The 18,870-nt window shown below is 46.1% G+C and overlaps 1 protein-coding gene across 3 annotated transcripts in view; it reads left to right on the top strand.

Moving 5' to 3' along the window:
* Positions 1 to 15,677: 15,677 nt before the first annotated feature.
* tmem192 (transmembrane protein 192) overlaps positions 15,678 to 18,870 on the top strand; it is a 29,244-nt gene continuing 26,051 nt past the window's right edge. For 2 of the 3 annotated variants that reach the window (XM_055644952.1, XM_055644942.1), the window contains exon 1: positions 15,678 to 15,860. In XM_055644952.1, coding sequence (XP_055500927.1) covers positions 15,789 to 15,860 — 72 coding nt within the window. In that variant the 5' untranslated portion in view covers positions 15,678 to 15,788. The remainder of the gene's footprint in view (positions 15,861 to 18,870) is intronic. The other variant, XM_055644960.1, reaches the window with a different exon arrangement.

The raw sequence follows: 18,870 nt of genomic DNA, 5'->3' as shown, positions 1-18,870 counted from the left end.
ACAGACAGTTGTGAGTGTGTGGAATTCTCTGCCTCAGATGGTGGTGGAGGTTGGTTCTCTGGATACTTTCATGAGAGAGCTAGATAGGGCTCTTAAAGATATCGGGGTACTGATTGTGGATGATCAGCCATGATGACATTGAATGGCGGTGCTGGCTCGACCAATGTTCCACCCCCTGACCAATGTTCCTGCACAGACTGTGCTGGCATTGCCACATCTCTTTCCAATAGACCCTTTTCAGAGATGATTGCGAGATAGAGCCAGTTGTGCTTCATGGTGAGAAATGCGAGGACAAATGAACAGGGAATACTGCATTGAAAGTGAGATGTAATTTTCAGCACAGTGTTACACATAGGTACTGCGAACCTATAAATTGAAGTTCTATTTTTAGAACTACTTTTACAAATAGTAAGAGGATGATGCCCAGTGTTCCTTTCACACCTTCTTCTTGTGTTTGAGGCAGCAGAGGTTATGTAACGGCCTCCAGGCGCTGTAGCCAGTTCGATGTGCTGCTGTCGAGGGCCATGAGGGGGGTGGGGGTGGAGGACAGCACAGTCGAACATGCCGTTCTACGCTGTTTGCTGGTCTGCTCCACACACGCAGGCTGGCATCCGATGGGGCCTTGCACACCAGCCTATGAGTGAAGTACTCTCTGTGAAGCTTGGCAGGTGCCCTTTAACACCAATTAAATAACATGAAACAATTTCCAAGTCAGGTTTAAAATGGCATGTTGGCCTTTATAACAAGAGGAGTCGAGTGTAGGAGCATAAAGTAGCAATGTTACAAAATTTTGAGATTTAAAAAATCAAGTATGCAATTTATCCCATCTGATAAAGCATAAAAATAAGTTTAATTTGACACCTAATTTACTTTCATATCTCAAGTAATAAAAAAGTTATGGCCATTTTGATACTTGGAAATTAGCATCTTGTTCCCTATTGATTTTCTATGGACATAACAAAAAAGCTGTGATCATGGACAGTCAAAAGCCATAACCTTCTTAAAAATTAAGAGAACTGAATGAAATTTTCAGTTATCATAGATTGAACCATTCTGAAACAAATATAAAATAATCTTACTTGGATGACCTGAAATTAAAGCATATAATTAGTTAGTTACCCAATTGTAGCTAATTTCAAACTTCAATTACTAGATCTAAACATCTATCCATTTCTTAATAAATGATTAACATTTTTAAATAGCCTAAGTGTCCAAATAAATATTCACAAATAATTCACAATAAAACATGATTTTTAAATCTCATTTACATCAATTTATAGGCCAAATGGAAGGAATTTAGTGTTCAATTGCTGTAAATTAAAGTCCATTTAAATCGGCTTTCTAGTGGGTTCCTGTGAACGCGCTGGTTTAGAACGTTCACATTGCGCTGGATTTGTGCCCTCAAATGCCCAGAAAAATACTGCGGGATATAAAGAGCCCAAAATGAGCTACTCGCTATAGAAAACTTTATATACAGGGTTCTTAAGAAGCCCCTTTTAATGTGAAAATAAGGTACATACCTTTAATTGTTTGCTTTATAAAACCCTGGGGCTGCGAGACGTCGCGGGTTTAGAGAGTGATTTTTAAACTACTATAACTATTATACAAGGCCATAAAAACTAATAATACCTTTTGCGACGGGGTCTTTCAGCGATTTTTTGTTAATGATTTACTAGGCTGAACATCTTCGATTGCAACAGCCTACTAAAAATCGCGTTTTAAACCCGCCCCCTCTAAACAGCGCCAAAATCGCGCACACGGCCTGGGGCAGATTCTCAACGATGATTCAGGTAGGTTTTGCAACATACCTACATAAAGAGGTCCTTCTGCAGTTGTACAGAGCCCTAGTGAGACCACAACTGGTTTAGTCTCTCAATCCTCAGTGGGCAGACATTCACGATGTGTGGGGTGGTCTGGTCTGGATGTCCACAGTCGTAGGTAATCGAGGGTAGTCGAAGGTAATCGTGGATTGTCTTCATCATAGTCGAAGGGAGGTCGAAGGAGGTTGTCTTCACTCTCCACTATTCGGTGTCCAATTTTCCCGAAGCTAGTCATAGCTAGTCGAAGCTAGTCTTCAACATAGTCGAAGGAGGTCTTCTACATAGACGAAGGAGGTCTTCAACATGTCATTTTTTCAGACTCTTCTAAACTCGCCAGTTAGGTCGCCCAAGTGGGACAGCCCCTTTTGGACCTATACAGGTGGACAGTTGACAGCATATTGACTGATTGCATCACATCCTGACATGGCAACATGAATGCCCAGGAATGAAGGAAATTACAAATGGTGAACACGGCCCCATTCATCAAGGGCACTGACCTCCCCACCATTCAAGGGACCTGTAGGAGTCGCTGACTCTAAAGGGTAGCCGACATCATGAATGACAAATCCCACCTTTGTCACACTCTTGTTTCACTCCTGCCATTGGGAAGAAGGTATACAAGTTGGAAAACTGTAATGACCAGGCTCAGGAACAGCTTATTCCCACAATCTTCAGGCTATAAAACACTACGAACAGCAACTAAACTCTGAACTATTAACTGCCTTGGTAGCACTAAAGACTTTGTCTTGTGTAGGAAGGAACTGCAGATGCTGGTTTAAACCAAAGATAGATACAAAATGCTGGAGTAACTCAGCGGGACAGGTCGCATCTCTGGAGCGAAGGAACATGTGACGTTTCAGGTTGTGGCCCTTCTTCAGACTTTGTCTTGTTTTGCACTATGTTGGGGTTTTTTAAATGATGTGAACTTTTTTTGGTTTATTTATTATGTTAGCTATTGCGTGACATGTTTAAAAAACTGCTGTGATGCTGCAAATAGGAATTTCATAGTTTCATTTTGGTACATAATAAAACACTCTCTTGACTCTTGAACAATCTTCTGCACTGTCCGAGCCATTTTTGGCCCTACCCCCACTGAGAGATGAAAACAGAGATAAATTTATCAAAGACAGAATAACAGTCTGCACTGGACGGGAAGGAACACTTAAAAGATCTCAACAATGATTCTGATCATGACACAAGGCTCCTGGACCCCATCCTACAACACACTATCTAAAACAGCTTCACACTACATCTCACCAACAAGAATGCAAAATGATCATACTCCAACTAAAGACTAACTAACTCCAACTCCAACACAGAGTGTCCCACCCAAGGTTCAGAATCTTATCTGAGGGGAACTTAAGTGTATCCATGTCTTAAGTTTTCCAGCTAGCTTTCAAAAGTTCATAAAGTCATGTGATAGGAGCAGAATTAGGACTTTCGGCCCATCAAGTCAACTCCGCCATTCAATCATAGCTGATCTATTTCTCCCTCCTAACCCCATTCTCCTGCCTTCTCCCCATAACCCCTGACACCCACACTAATCAAGAATCTATCTCTGCCTTAAAAATATCCATTGATGGTCTCCACAGCCTTCTGTGGCAATGAATACCACAGATTCACCACCCTCTTTCTCATCTCCTTCCTACATGTCCTACCATGCAGGCGACATCCCGGCAACCACCGGCGAACATGTGGCAACCTCATAGTCTCCTGTAGTCGATTAAAAAGCCGCCTATGTTGGACAGGCCCATAAAGGAACGGCCTTTTATTCTGAGGCTATGACCTCTGGTCCTAGACTCCCCCATTAGTGGAAACATCCTCTGCACATCCACTCTATCTAGGCCTTTCACTATTCTGTACGTTTCGATGAGTCCCCCCCCCCCCCCCCCCCCACCCCCACCCTCATTCTTCTAAACTCCAGCTCAGCATATGTTAACCCACTCATTCATGGAATAATTTCCTGTAAACCTCATCTGGAACCTCTCCAGCACCAGCACACCCTTCCTCGGATATGGTGCCCAAAACTGCTCTAGATTGAGCTTAAGAGGAAAGAATATTTCATGATCAAGACCTCAAACGCAACACAGTGTACTGGATATCTATAATATTTTATATGTTTCTGGGACCTGGATTACTTGCAGAAGACACTGCAAAGCACTGGAGGGATACTTTCAATGATATTGTTACAAAATCATTCAAATCTACTTGCAGGATAAGCAAAGCAACATCACCCAAGCCAATTGTCTGTGGAATTCTCTGCCTCAGAGGGTGGTGGAGGCAGGTTCTCCGGATGCTTTCAAGAGATAGTTAGATAGGGCTCTTAAAAATAGCAGTTAGGGGATATGGGGAGAAGGCAGAAACGGGGTACTGATTGGGGATGATCAGCCATGATCACATTGAATGGCTGTGCTGGCTTGAAGGGCCGAATGGCCTACTCCTGCACCTATTGTCTATTGATAATTTGATTACGCAGTTCACTCTGTTGGGCATGCCAGGCACCAGACTCCTGAAATATTCACTAGTCTGAGCTCTGTCACAATAAAGATTGTGCCTTACTTACTCGAAACTTACCGAATAGTGAAAGGCCTAATGTAGAGGATGTTTCCACTAGTGGGGGAGTCTAGGACCAGAGGTCATAACCTCGGAATAAAAGGCCGTTCCTTTATGGGCCTGTCCTACATAGGCGGCTTTTTAATCGACTACAGGAGACTGTGAGGTCGCCACATGTTCGCCAGTGGTTGCCGGGGTGTCGCCTGCATGGTGGTGAGTTGTTCCCGCAACCCGCGGTTGTAACTAGTCGCGGCTTCATTCTGGTCGCCGCTAGTTTTTCAACAAAATTAGTGGCCACTAGAATTTTGATGCCATGGAGTAGCGAGAATTCTCGTGATGTAGGTGCAGTGGTAATGGGTTGCCAGGAGGTCGTAGGTTGTCACTGGTGCTGACCGGTGAATTGCACTGGGGAAATGTAAACATAAACAGTCATTTTCAGAACCAAGGATAACCGACCGGTAGTGTTAATGTCTGCCGAGCTTCACAGCCGTGTATCTCTAGCTTCTTAAAAGTTGTCTCCACTCCTACTCCCCACCCCGTCTACCCCCCTCTTTTAAAGGAATTAAGTGACCCTTCCCGTACACTATGCTTTCACCGCGTTAATTACAGAACCAACCTTCCTGTTCATCGCGGTGTGTGTCTGTATCACCTTGGCTTTGCACCGTGTGAATTTCACTCAGACAGCGCTCCCCCTACTTGCCCTGTCCCCCGCCTGCATAACTGACTGGTGAAGGAAGCGATGTGTGTGTGTGTCTCACTCTGACAGTCGCCGTTCCAGTCGCCGGTTTTTCAGCAACCTGCTACGACTTGACAGTCGCCGGCAGTCGCCTGAAAAATCGCCTAAGTGAGACCGGCCCATTAGAAATGAGAGGAGGAGGAATTTCTTTAGCCAGAGGGTGGTGAATCTGTGGAATTACCAGAGGAAAAGATTCAAGGTTGTTCTCAAGACCACGCTGAAAAAATGCTACAATCCCCATCAATCTCTGGGAAACCCGAGCCCATGACTATTCAAAGTCGTAGAAGAGCGTTCAAAATCTTTTCAGAAACACAGGAGCAAGCATTGTGGGAATTCAGAAGGTAGATAGCGTAAGGAGCACAAAACTACCCACTTGCCCTGTCCATTAATAACCACCTTGTCCAACCTGTGGTAAAAATCAACATATCCCACTTTGGCCTTGTTAATAATAATAATAATAAATTTTATTTATGGGCGCCTTTCAAGAGTCTCAAGGACACCTTACAAAAATTTAGCAGGTAGAGTAAAAACATGTAAGGGGAATGAAATAAATAGTGGAGACATGACTAGTACACAAAGTAAAGACAGAATTCAATTCAAAACACAATATGAGGCAATTAATGCACAGATGAAAAGGGAGGGGGGACGTGGGGCTAAGGATAGGCAGAGATGAAGAGATGGGTCTTGAGGCAGGACTGGAAGATGGTGAGGGACACGGAATTGCAGATCAGTTGGGGGAGGGAGTTCCAGAGCCTGGGAGCTGCCCTGGAGAAGGCTCTGTCCCCAAAATTGCGGAGGTTGAACTTGTGGATGGAGAGGAGACCGGCTGATGTGGATCTGAGGGACCGTGAAGGTTGGTAGGGGGAGAGGAGGTCAGTGAGATATGGGGGGGGGGGGCAGATGGTGGAGGGCTTTGTAGGTTAGGACCAGGATTTTGTAGGTGATCCGGTGGGAGATGGGAAGCCAGTGATGTTGTTTGAGGACTGGAGTGATGTGATGCCAGGATTTGGTGTGGGTGATGAGTCGGGCGGCTGCGTTCTGGACCAGTTGGAGTCGGTTGATGTAGGTGGAGCTGATGCCAAGGAGAAGTGAGTTGCAATAGTCCAGTCGGGAGGAGATGAAGGCATGGATGAGTCTTTCAGCAGCAGAAGGTGTGAGAGAGGGTCTGAGTTTGGCGATGTTGCGGAGATGAAAGAAGGGGGTTTTAATGACATGGCGGATGTGAGGCTCAAGGGAGAGGGTGGAATCAAAGATCACGCCAAGGTTGCGGGCCTGGGGAGATGGGGAGACAGTGGTGCCGTCGATGGTGAGAGTGGGGTTATTGATTTTTAGACACTTGTTAGACATTGGACACTTGTTAGACACTTCAGCATCCCCAGATGTTTACGAGGATGTTGACAGGGCCTGGCGGCCTGAACTATAGGGAGAAGTTGAACAGGCTAAGACTGTACACTTTTATAGAGGTGTACAAGATCATGAGAGGATTAGATAAAAGTATATGTACTGAGTCCCCAGAGTAGGGGAATCGAGAACCAGAGATCATAGGATTAAGGCGAGGAGGAAGGAACCAGAGGGTTTTTTTTATATACAAAGGGTGGTGGGTATATGGAACGAGCTGCCAGAGGAGCTGGATGAGCCAGGTACTATCACAACATGTAAAAAACATTTGGACAGGTACATGGATAGGTAAAGTGTAGAAAATATGGGCCAAATTCAGGCAGGTGGGACGAGTGTAGATGGGTTATGATGGTCGGCATGGGCAATGTGGGCTGAAGGGCCCGTTTCCACGCAGTACCACTCTATAACTGGAGTGGAAGCAAGCTATCTGAATGGACCAGTTATACTTAAATACAAGATCAGTGAAGAAGGGTCTCGACCCGAAACGTCACACATTCCTTCTCTCCAGAGATGCTGCGTGATCCACTGAGTTACTCCAGCATTTTGTGTTGATCTTCGATTTAAACCAGCAGTTGCTGTTCTTTCTGACACAAGATTACTCAAAGATATTTCAGGATTGTATGATTTAAAGACATATCCAGTACAGAGGAAGTGATGGAGCGTAGGCTTTAACATAAAAGCAAGGAGATAGATCCAAAAATAGTCATCTGAGGCTGATGTCATCAATAGGTGGTGCTTAGACAAAGAAAGAAAATGACTCAATTTAGCTTGCTTGGGTTTGTCAGAGTAAGATTGATGCGAAGCTAAGTAAAGCAAATGTGAATTAAAGAAAACTCTGAACATTTCATGATCAAAATAGTTCTGGGAAAAGGTATTGCACACTGGGGAAACGGGCACTAATCCTTCCTCCCCATCATTGTGAACCTGAATAACATTGCAGCTTATTCATTTCTGAGGTTAGTCTTTCTCACTGGAGCAGAGGAGAGTGCTGCAATGGCAAATGCATGATGTGAATATTCTCTGTATAGGAAAGAACTGCAGATGCTGGTTTAAAATCGATGGTAGACACAAAAAGCTGGAGTAACTCAGCGGGTCAGGCAGCATCTCTGGAGAAGGACCAGGTGACGTTTCAGATCGAGACCTTTCTTCAGAATATTCTGCCCTGATTCTTTTTTATCTGTACTCTGCCCAGAACCAGTCTGTGTGGGGGTAAAGGTAAAGCTAGCTGAGACTCCCAGAGCTGCACAATTCCGAATATTTTAAAGTTAATTGCAACGAATTAACATTACAGCTAAATAGTATGAGAAGAACTATTACTATGAAACTACCAAAAACACATACATGGAGTTATAGGCTGGTACGGTGTGGAACCAGGCCCTTCGGCCCAACTTGCCCACATCGGCCAACATGTCCCAGCTGCACTAGTCCCACTGACCAGCATTTGGTCCATATCCCTCCAAACCTGTCCTATCCAAGTACTTGTCTAACTGTTTCTTAAACGTTGAGATAGTCCCAGCTTCAACTACCTCCTCTGACAGCTTGTTCCATACACCCACCACCCTTTGTGTGAAAAAGTTACCCTGCAGATTCCTATTAAATCCTTTCCCCTTCACCTTAAACCTATGTCCTCTGGTCATTAATTCACCTACTCTGGGCAAGAGACTGTGTGCATACAATGTTGCATTAGATCATAATAAAACATTGCACATTACTATTAAGCATCATGCCTAGCTGGACATTCTTTTTGTTTAAGAAGGAACTGCAGATGCTGGAAAATCGAAGGTACACTAAAATGCTGGAGAAACTCAGCGGGTGCAGCAGCAAATAGGCAACGTTTCGGGCCAAAACCCTTCTTCAGACTGATGGGGGGGGGGGGGGGGTCAGGTTGGTTAATGCAGACCGAGCGGAGGTGTTCGGCGAAACGAATCGCCAAGCCTCCGCTTGGTCTCACCAATGTAGATCAGCTGACATCTAGAGCAGCGGATGCAATAGATGAGGTTGGAGGAGATGCAGGTGAGCCTCAGTCGCACCTGGAACCACTGCTTGGGTCCTTGAATGGAGTCAAGGGGGGAGGTAAAGCGATAAGTGTAACATCTCATTCTTTTTGTCCTCCAACAATTTCACAAGGCTTTTAACTCTTAGCCAACTATAATTATGACTACCAAGTAATAATCCCAAATTGATTCTTTATGCAACTCACCTCAGTGTTTTGTCTGAAGATAGATACAAAAAGCTGGAGTAACTCAGCAGGACAGGCAGCATCTCTGGACAGAAGGAATGGGTGAAGTTTCGGGTCGAGACCCTTCTTCAGACAGTGTTTTATCTGCTGTTGCTCTGCAAAGGCCTGCCCAGGTTTGGTCCCAAATACCTCATTTTCAATACAAGGGAATCAAACCCAGGACATAAAGCGCTGGAAACATTCATCCGACTCGGCAGCATCTGTAGATAAAGCATACGAACATTGCAACATTTCCTGTTTTAGATTTCCAGTATTTGCTGTTTTGTTTTGATTTGATTTAATGCCCAGGTCAACAGATTAATACAAACCCCTCCCTTTGTGATTGTCCTTCCCAGTTCATTTTATTTCTAATAAGGTCAGACACCCTTTCCCAATTAACCTAATAAGTCAATTGTCATCGATTTGCGGTGGGGTAGAGTTTTGAATTTATTAGGACACAAAGAAGTTGTTCTGCTCTGAAGACATTCCATAAAAAGTCAGACTTCTGAAGCTACATGGGGGAAAAAATGATTTTATAAATTGTGCGGTCACAATTTGGTACGGCAACTTGAGCGTCCAGGAGCGGAAAAGACTGCAAAAAGTTGTAAACACTGCCTAGTCCATCATCAGCTCTGACCTCCCCACCATCGAGGCACTGCCTCAAAAAGGCTGCCAACATCATCAAGGACCCACACCATCCTGGCCACACACTCATCTCCCCACTGCCATCAGGTAGAAGGTACAGGAGCCTGAAATCTGCAACATCCAGGTTCAGGAACAGCATCTTCCCCACAGCCATCAGACTATTAAACACAACTTCAAACAAACTCTGAACTATAACAGCCTATTGCACTTTATCTGTGTATTTATGTGTGTGTGTATATATAGTCTATGGTATATGGTCACACTGATCTGATCTGTATTTATGTCTACAATATTCTGTCGTGCTGCAGCAAGCAGGACTTTCATTGGCCTATCTGGGACACAAGACGATACATTTTCTTGACTTGACTCTTGACACATGGAACTGCAGATGCTGGAATCTTGTGCAAAATCTTGTGAAGAACTCAGTGGATCAGGGCGAGCATTTTGGCTCCTTTTCACCTCTAACTTTTGTCACTAACTCCACCCATATGCCAAGCACCCAAGATAGACACAAAGTGCTGGAGTAACTCAGCGGGACAGGCAGCATCTCTGGAAAGGAATGGGTGACGTTTCGGGTCAAGATCCTTCTTCAGACTGTCAGGGGAGAGGGAAACTAGAGATATGGAAGGGGACAAAGAGAATGTAAGGTGTTAAAATGACAGATTAAAGCAAACGTTGATCAAGGAAAATGTAGAATGGTTCATTGTTTGCTGAGGGGAAGTTGACAACGAGGCACACAAACAGTAACATTAATCAGGAGGACAGTAAAACTAGTCGGAGAACTAGGGTGGGGAAGGGATTGAGAGGGAAAATAACGTTTACTTGAAGTTAGAGAAATCAATATTCGTACTACTGCGTTGGAAGCTGCCCAAGTGAAATATGAGGTGTTGTTCCTCCAATTTGCATTTGGCATCAGTCTAACAGTGGAGAAGGCCCAGGACAGAAAGGTCAATGTCGGAATGGGAGGGGGAGTTAAAGTGTAGCAACCGGGAGATCAAGTTGGTTTAGGCGGACTGAGCGGAGGTGTTCAACGAAACGATCGTCCAGCCTGCGCTTGGTGTCGCCAATATACAGGAGTCCACACCTGGAACAGTGGATACAGTAGATGAGGTTGGAGGGGGTGCAAGTGAACCTCTGCCTCACCTGATAGGACTGTCAGGGTCCATGGACGGAGACGAGGGAGGAGGTATTGGACAGGTGTTGCATCTCCTGCGGTTGTAGGGGAAAGTACCTGGTGAGGGGTGCCAAGCATCCACCTCTCTATTCCACCTTTCTCCGCCCTTCTACAATCTGAAAAAGGATCCTAAAGTCCCACTTATGCGACTTCTTAGGCATGCAGGAGACTCTGTGCTCGCCTCATGTTCTGTTTTAAGGCATGCAGGAGACTCTGCGCTCCCCTCTGGTGAGTCTCCTTCATGGTTGTGAGGAGTTCCCCCATTCTGGGAACTCGTCGCGGCCTCAGTTTGGTCACCGCAAATTTTCAATATGTTGAAAAATAATCTTGTCGTCTTAGGCGCAGTTGTAGTGGGGTCGTAACATAGCTATAGGTCGTTGAGGTAGTTTTAATTAATCACCTTTGCTGACCGGTCATTTTCATTGGCTCATTGGGGAAAAAATAACGTAAGCACAGGTTTTCAGAACCAAGGATAACCGACCGGTAATGTTAAATGTCGGCCGAACTTCACAGCTGTGTATCTGGCTTATTAAAAGTTGCCTGGCTTCTTAAAAGTGTCTCCACTCTATCTCCCCCCTCCCCCCCACCCCTTCTCCCCGTGAATGAGTCTCTGTGTGTGTGAATGAGTCTCTGTGTGTGTGAATGAGTGTGTGTGTGTGAATGAGTGTGTGTGTGTTCCACCTTCACCATTCCAGTTCCTAGTTTTTCAGGGGAGTGCCGTACACTTGACAGTCGCCGGCAGTCCGCTGAAAAATAGCCTACGTGGGGCAGGCCCTTAACCCAAAACGTCGCCTCTCAATTTCCTCAACAGATATGCCTGACCCACTGAGTTGCTCCAGCACTTTGTGTTTGGCTTATATAAATTATGTCTGTGGGTTAATTGCATATTTCAAAGGAGAGGACTTCACCTCATCATTTTCTTCAATTCACATTGTCCTTTTTAAAGTATTTTTAAGCAATGGCCCCATGGTCGCTGGTATCATGATGGGTAGAATCTAGGTAAAGTTCTTATCAATGTTGGTCAATTGGGAGTTAAATGCACATCATCCTGAAGATGCTACCTACACTGGAATTCGAAAGCAATGGGATACTTTATGTAATATAATTGAATACTTTACTGTCACATGTGACAAGGCACAGTGAAATTCATTGCTTGTTTACCCAAGGTACACCCAATTACAACTTTGGTGATTTATGCATATTCATAGTTTACGCTACGCACAAGTTCAAATCAAGCTACTACAAACTAACTGCTTGTTGCAATTCTGGAGATTACACCAGGATGAAGCAGGTCTATTTAAGTTTCAGTTATCTCATCCCTGATGTTAACAAATAATAATTTGGCACGGCCTCAGTTATTTAGGGAAATTACACACTAGGTACCCGAACAATCTCATCCACGAAATAGGTGTTCTCATCTGAAGATGAGGTTTTGGCACTCCTTACTTGATGCTGCATGAGTGGTTATTATAGCAGGGATACAGTCAAAATGACACTGCCCCCTGAACAGATATTCTGGGTAATATTTAATATTTTTATTTGTTTAGTGTCTAGATTTATCTTTGATACTGCAGTAATTTACAATTTTAATTGATGATATAATGCCTAAATGTTTAAATATTTCGTCATTCTTTTATACTTTGTGTCATGGTATTATTGCCTTCCATCACAGTGAGAAATGTTGATTCCACCATGGTGGATGTTTATGTTAAACTCTATTGTGTATTATGTTCGTTTTATTCATATGGCTGTATGGTAACTCAAATGTCACTGTACCAATTGGTGCATGTGACAATAAATGTGAACTTGAACTTCTTTTAAAACCGAGCCAGCGACAATTTCAATAACCCAGAAGGGCTGGGAAAAATATTAAAAGCTGGGTGGCCATCTTATTAGAAACACATTGCTTGAAAATACATAATCTTTCCTCATTTGCCAAATATTTTGTCATGATTTACACCACTTGTAATATAGAAACATTATAATGTAATGCAAGGATTATTTTATAGCATGGCTTGTGAAATATGTTTTATTTTAAAACAATTACATAGGTTAACCTATGATGAGCATTTGTCGACACCGGGCCTGTACTCACTGGAGTTTACAAGAAAGAGGGGGGACCTCATTGATACATACAAAATAGTGAAAAGCTTGGATAGAGTGGATGTGGAGAGAATGTTTCCACTGATGGGAGAGTCGAGGACTAGAGGTCAGAGCATCAGAATTAAAGGACGTTCTTTTAGGAAGGAGATGAAGAGGAATTTCGTTAGTCAGAGGGTGGTGATTCTGTGGAATTCTCTGCCACAGAAGGCTGTGGAGGCCAAGTCACTGGATATTTTTAAGCTAGAGATAGATAGATCTTTGATTAGTATGGGTGACAGGGGTTATGGGGAGAAGGCAGGAGAATGGGGTTAGGAAGGAGAGATAGAATAGCCATGATTGAATGGCGGAGTAGACTTGATGGGCCAAATGGCCTAATTCTACTCTGATCACTAATGACATTATGACAAATAAGGTCTGAGATTCTGTCACAAAAGGGAGTGGATTTTGGATCTGGAAATTAGATTTCTTCATATCCTAACCCTGAATATATCGCTCCCCAGTTTCTCTCCCATCTCACAACACTGTCCTCCAAATGCTCATCCTGCTCCCATTCTCCATATTTTTTTCCATCTTCTCTCTGAGGCAAGGCCTCAGGACCAAGGGTAACTTGTTTACAGATAGCACAATGGGCTAAGAGTTCGGCTGGCGACCGGAAGGTAGCCGGTTCAAATCCCGCTTGGAGTGCATACTGTCGTTGTGTCCTTGGGCAAGACACTTCACCCACCTTTGCCTGTAATGGAATGTTATGGCGGCAGGCGCGGGCACACCGCGATGCCCTGTGTCTCCCTTTCAAGGGAGATGCTAAAAATGCATTTCGTTGTCTCTGTACTGTACACTGACAATGACAATAAATTGAATCATTAATCATTACACTTTTTGGGTTATTGATTGGCAAGGCCACTGTTGGAACCAGAGTCGCACCCTGGCCACTCCCTCTTCTCCCATCGGGCAAAAGGTATCGAAGTATGAAAATGTACACCACCAGATACAGGGACAGCTGTTACCAGACAACTGAACCATCCTACCACAACTAGAGAGCAGTCCTGAACTACTATCTACCTTATTGGAGACCCTTGGACTATCTTTGATCAGGCTTTATTGGCTTTATCTTGCACTAAACGTGATTCCTTATCAACGTGATTCCTTATCACTGTGGATTGTAATCAAGTATTGTCTTTCTGCTGACTGGTTAGCATGCAACAAACGTTTTTCACTGTACCTCGGTACACGTGACAATAAACTAAACTGAACCGGCATGGGCCCCACCATGCCTGCCTTTTTGTTGGTATTGTTGATCATTCCTTGTTCCAAACTTACCCCGGCACCATTCGCAAACTCTCTCTCCACTACATGTGTGAAGAAGGGTCCCGACCCAAATCATCGTCTCTTCATTCCCTTCATAGATGCCGCCTGTCTTGCTGAGTTCCTCCAGCACTTTAATTTATACCACAAATTTTGCTGGGTAGACTTCAACCAAACCCATTTAATTTTTTTACGATTTCAGATAACCCTTGTCTCCTGTGTTCCCCTTTCTCTCTGCTTCCCATCCACCTCAGGCCCTCTCATTTTTATTGCCTTTCCCATATCCCCCTCCAGTGTTGCATCTCCCATTTTCACCCCATCTTGCCTGGTTCCACCCACCACAACCTCCACATTACAGCCAACAGAACCGTTCTCCCATCCAGTTTCCTTTGCCCTTCATCTTCCCCTTAATCATACTCATACTTTGCTTTATTATCCAAGTATATTGTGCAACATACGAGGAATTTGATTTGCCATAGTCATAAAAAATAACAATGTACAAAATATATTTTAACATAAACATCCACCACAGTGACTCCTGCACATCAAGAATGGAGCAGCTCAGCTTGTATACACTGGAATTTAGGATGAGAGGGCATTTTATTAAAACATATAACATTTTAAGGGATCGAACACGCCAGAGACAGGGAACATAGAAACATAGAAATTTGGTGCAGGAGTCTGATTCGAAGGACCCTTCGAGCCTGCACCGCCATTCAATATGATCACGGTTGATCATCCAACTCAGTATCCTGTACCTGCCTGCCAGGACTGTCCATAAGAAAGATCCCTTTAGACACAAGTTTACATCTAACTCCCTTTAAAATAGCCAAGGCACTGGCCTAAAACTTACAAAATTCTGTGGCAAGGGGTTGGACAGAGATTCACCACCAAAGATGTTCCCGATGTTGGGGAGTCCAAAACCAGGGGCCAGTTTAAGAATAGGGGGTAGGTCATTTCGAACGGATGAGATGATGCTTTCAAGAGAGAGAAGTGGTGAACCCACTGGAACTCTGACGGAAACCTCTGAGGGTTTGCGAGGCCCCAAGGTTTCTGTGCGGCTATTTAAGAGGGAGTTTTGTGGCCCTCTCCCTCCCTCGATCAGGGGGACACTAGAGAGAAGGCCTACCCCCTCCAGTCTCCAGGCGGATGCTCAGCCATGAGGGAGTCGCGGGCGGTGCAGGGATAGCGAAGGGCCGGGGGGCCTAGCGGCCTGCACCTAATTTCTATGTTTCTATGTTTAAGGGATTGAACACGCCAGAGGCAGGAAACATGTTCCCGATGTTGGGGAGTCCAAGACCAGGGGCCAGTTTAAGAATAGGGGGTAGGTCATTTCGAACGGATATGATGCTTTCAAGAGAGAGTAATGGGGGGACCCACTAGGAAACCTGACGGGAAACCGAGGAGGGGGGGAGCGCCCACCAGCCTCGGTGCGGGATAGCCGGAGGTTTTTGGGGGTCTCCCTACCTGCAGCCTCGGGCAAAGATAGCGAGACGAGGGGGAGCCCCCTCCAGCCTCGGGCGGGGATAGCGAGGAGGCTGGGGGGGAGGGAGTCGCGGGCAGGGCGGGGGCCGGGATAGCGAGGGGGGGGGGGGGCGGCCTGCAGCCTCGGGGCCGGGATAGCGAGGAGGGGGGGGGGCGGCCTGCAGCCTCGGGCCGGGATAGCGAGGAGGGGGGGGGCGGCCTGCGGCCCCGGGCCGGGATAGCGAGGAGGGGGGGGGGGGAGCGGCCTGCAGCCTCGGGCCGGGATAGCGAGGAGGGGGGGGAGCGGCCTGCAGCCTCGGGCCGGTCAAAAACCGTGCAAGTGTCGGCTGTGTTTGCCGCCTCTCCCCGCTGAAGATGAGCGCGGAGGTCGGGCAGCGGCAGCAGCGCCGGCGGCAGCAGCAGGAGGACGAGGAGGAGCAGAAGGAGGTGAGTCGGCGGCGGGTGGAAGGAGAGAGGCGGGGGGTAGACGGAGGGAGTGGAGGGAGCAGGGAGGGGGCTGTATGGAGTAGAGGGGGGAGAGAGGGGAAGGTTTAAAGAGGAGGGAGGGAGTGGAGGGGTTGGAGGGAGGTAGAGGGGAGGGAGAGGGTAGTAGAGGAGGAAGGGGGGGTAGTAGAGGGGGGGGGGTAGTAGAGGAGGAAGGGGGGGGTAGTAGAGGAGGAAGGGGGGGGTAGTAGAGGAGGAGGGGGGGGGTAGTAGTAGAGGAGGAAGGGGGGGTAGTAGAGGAGGAAGGGGGGGGAAGGGGGAGGAGTAAGGGGGGGGGGGTAGTAGAGGAGGAGGGGGTAGTAGAGGAGGAAGGGGTAGTAGAGGGAGGAAGGGGTAGTAGAGGAGGAAGGGGGGTAGTAGAGGAGGAAGGGGGGGGTAGGAGAGGAGGAAGGGGGGGTAGTAGAGGAGGAAGGGGGGAGGAGAGGAGGAAGGGGGTAGTAGAGGAGGAAGGGGGGTAGTAGAGGAGGAAGGGGGGGTAGTAGAGGAGGAAGGGGGGTAGTAGAGAGGAGGGGGGGGGGGGGGTAGTAGAGGAGGAAGGGGGTAGTAGAGGAAGGGAGGGGGGGTAGTAGAGGAGGAAAGGGGGGTAGGGTAGGGAGGAAAGGGGGTAGAGGAGGGAAGGGGGTAGTAGAGGAGGAAGGGGGGTGGTAGAGGAGGAAGGGGGGGTAGGGGAGTAGAGGGGAAGGGGGGTAGTAGAGAGGGAAAGGGGGTAGAGGAGGGAGGGGGGTAGTAGACGAGGGAAGGGGGTTGGGAGGGGAGGGACTGGGGGTTTAAGAGGGAGGGGGTGGGGGGTGGGAGGGGTGGTAGGGAGGGAGGGATGGGGGAGGGAGGGGGGAAAGGGCCTGGATGGAGGGAGGCAGGTAGACGTGGCCACTTTCCAGGCTGATGATGGTCACCGCCTGTAGATCACCGCTGGTCAGGTGCAACCTCCAGACTATTGAACTCAGGAATGTTCTCAGCCTTGCTAATAATGCTCTGCATCCACCTGCAACCCCAACTGCCCGAGATAAATGTCATTGAGATATTATCTCTATAGGTTTAGTGGCCTGGGTTTTTGTTGATATGATAACTATTTCTCTTCTTATGTAATTAGGTGGAAATATTTCCAATAATGTCCAAAATATGAAATGTGTAGGAAGGAACTATAGATGTTGGTTTACACCGAAGATAGACACAAAATGCTGGAGTAACACCCAGCCCTTCCGTCTCTAGTTTCCCTCTCCTCTGGCTCTCAGTCTAAAGAATGGTCTCGACCTGAAATGTCACTAATTTCTTCTCTCCAGATATGCTGCCTGTCCCGTGGAGTTACTCCAGCATTTTGGCTATATTCAAATGTGAAATGAGATGGATCTACTTTGAAACACCATCTGTCTATTTTCTCCGCAGATGCTGGCTGACCCGTTAAGTTCCTCCAACATTTTCTGTTTTGCTTAGCAGTAAACATGGCTCGCATTTGTTAGAGATGATGGCTTACTAGCTTGGCAGGAATTTATCAATGAACATCATTGAACACTGACACACAGTCACCTCCACTAATTATTGGGTGTGAGATATAGGATGGTATGTCAAAAGCTGCAAATGTCTCATTTGTGCCTATTGAACTGTTCCTTTACTGTGACAAGGACAGGAGCTAGACTGAACTACATTTTGGCAAATTGAGTGGAGGTTACAGTGACGATGTGATCAAATCAAATCAACCTTTATTGTCATCTTGCAAAGCAACAGTTGCACAGTGCAAAATGAGAAGACGTTTCCCAGGGAATACCGGAGCATCGCACATGAAACTTAAAACATTTCACACATAATAACAATAAAAAAACAATCCAGTCCCTGATGAAACAGTATAAATAGTTAAAAGCAGGTAAAACAGCAACATTAAAATACAGTAAAACCAATCATTAAAATGTCCAGGGCAGCTGATTTGAGTGGCCAGTGCCAGAGTTATTAAAATGTCAGTGCAAAGCCGCAGAATCAGGTGACTGTGAGTACAGAGTGACTGTTTAGCAGCCTCACAGCCTGTGGCAGGAAGCTGTTTAGCAGTCTGGTAGTCCTGGCTTTGATGCTATGGTATCTCTTGCCTGATGGCAGGAGATCCAAGTGTGTGTGGAGGGGGTGCAGTTTGTCCTTAGCTATTCTCAGAGCTTTTTTCAGACAGCGGCTCTGGAACAGTTCTTGTACCGAGGGTAGGGAGACGCCAATGGTCCTCTCTGCTCCCCTCTCGACCCTCTGCAGAGCCTTCCTGTCTGAGCAGTTGCAGTTGGAGTACCACGTGTTTATGCAGTACGTGAGTATAGACTCCACCGTGCCCCTGTAAAAAGTCGTGAGGATGTTGGTGGGGAGTGAGGCCTGTTTGAGTCAGAGATGGATGGTAGATCCATGGAAATGGGTTGGTTTTATTTTGAGTACCTTGTGCCTTCCGAAGAGTCCACCAGGGACTATACTGGAAGTTGGACAATTTTATACCGGTCAATTTGTACATTTTTCATCAAGCCAATTAACCCGAAAACCTGTACATATGGAATGTGGGAGGAAACCGAAGATCTCGGAGAAAACCCACGCGGGTCACGAGGAGAACATACAAACTCCGTACAGACAAGCACACGTAGTCAGGATCGAACCCCGGTCTCTTGCGCTTTAAGGCAGTAGCTGTACTGCTGTGTCACCGTGCCGCCCTTATGGGTTAGACGTTGCAAGGTTTGCACTAATGGAAGTCTTAAATGATAAAAGATACAAGATAAAAAAGGGCAGTTATATGAAACTTGGGTGCTTACGTAATTTTTCCACATAGGCAAATGTAATTGTGTGGTAACCAATATTGCACACTATAGTCCAGTTGTGACCAAACTAATGTCATAGCATTGAAACAAGTCCTTTGGTGCAGCTAATCCAGGTTGACAAAGATGCACCATCTAAGTTAGCCCCATTTCTCAGTGTTTTACTCGTATCACTCAACCTT

The sequence above is a fragment of the Leucoraja erinacea genome, chromosome 1 (genome assembly GCF_028641065.1).
Source record: "Leucoraja erinacea ecotype New England chromosome 1, Leri_hhj_1, whole genome shotgun sequence".
In the NCBI taxonomy this organism is placed as follows: Eukaryota; Metazoa; Chordata; class Chondrichthyes; order Rajiformes; family Rajidae; genus Leucoraja; species Leucoraja erinaceus.
The sequence above is the reverse complement of the archived record's forward strand: the minus strand, read 5'-3'. Positions and strand labels throughout refer to the sequence as shown.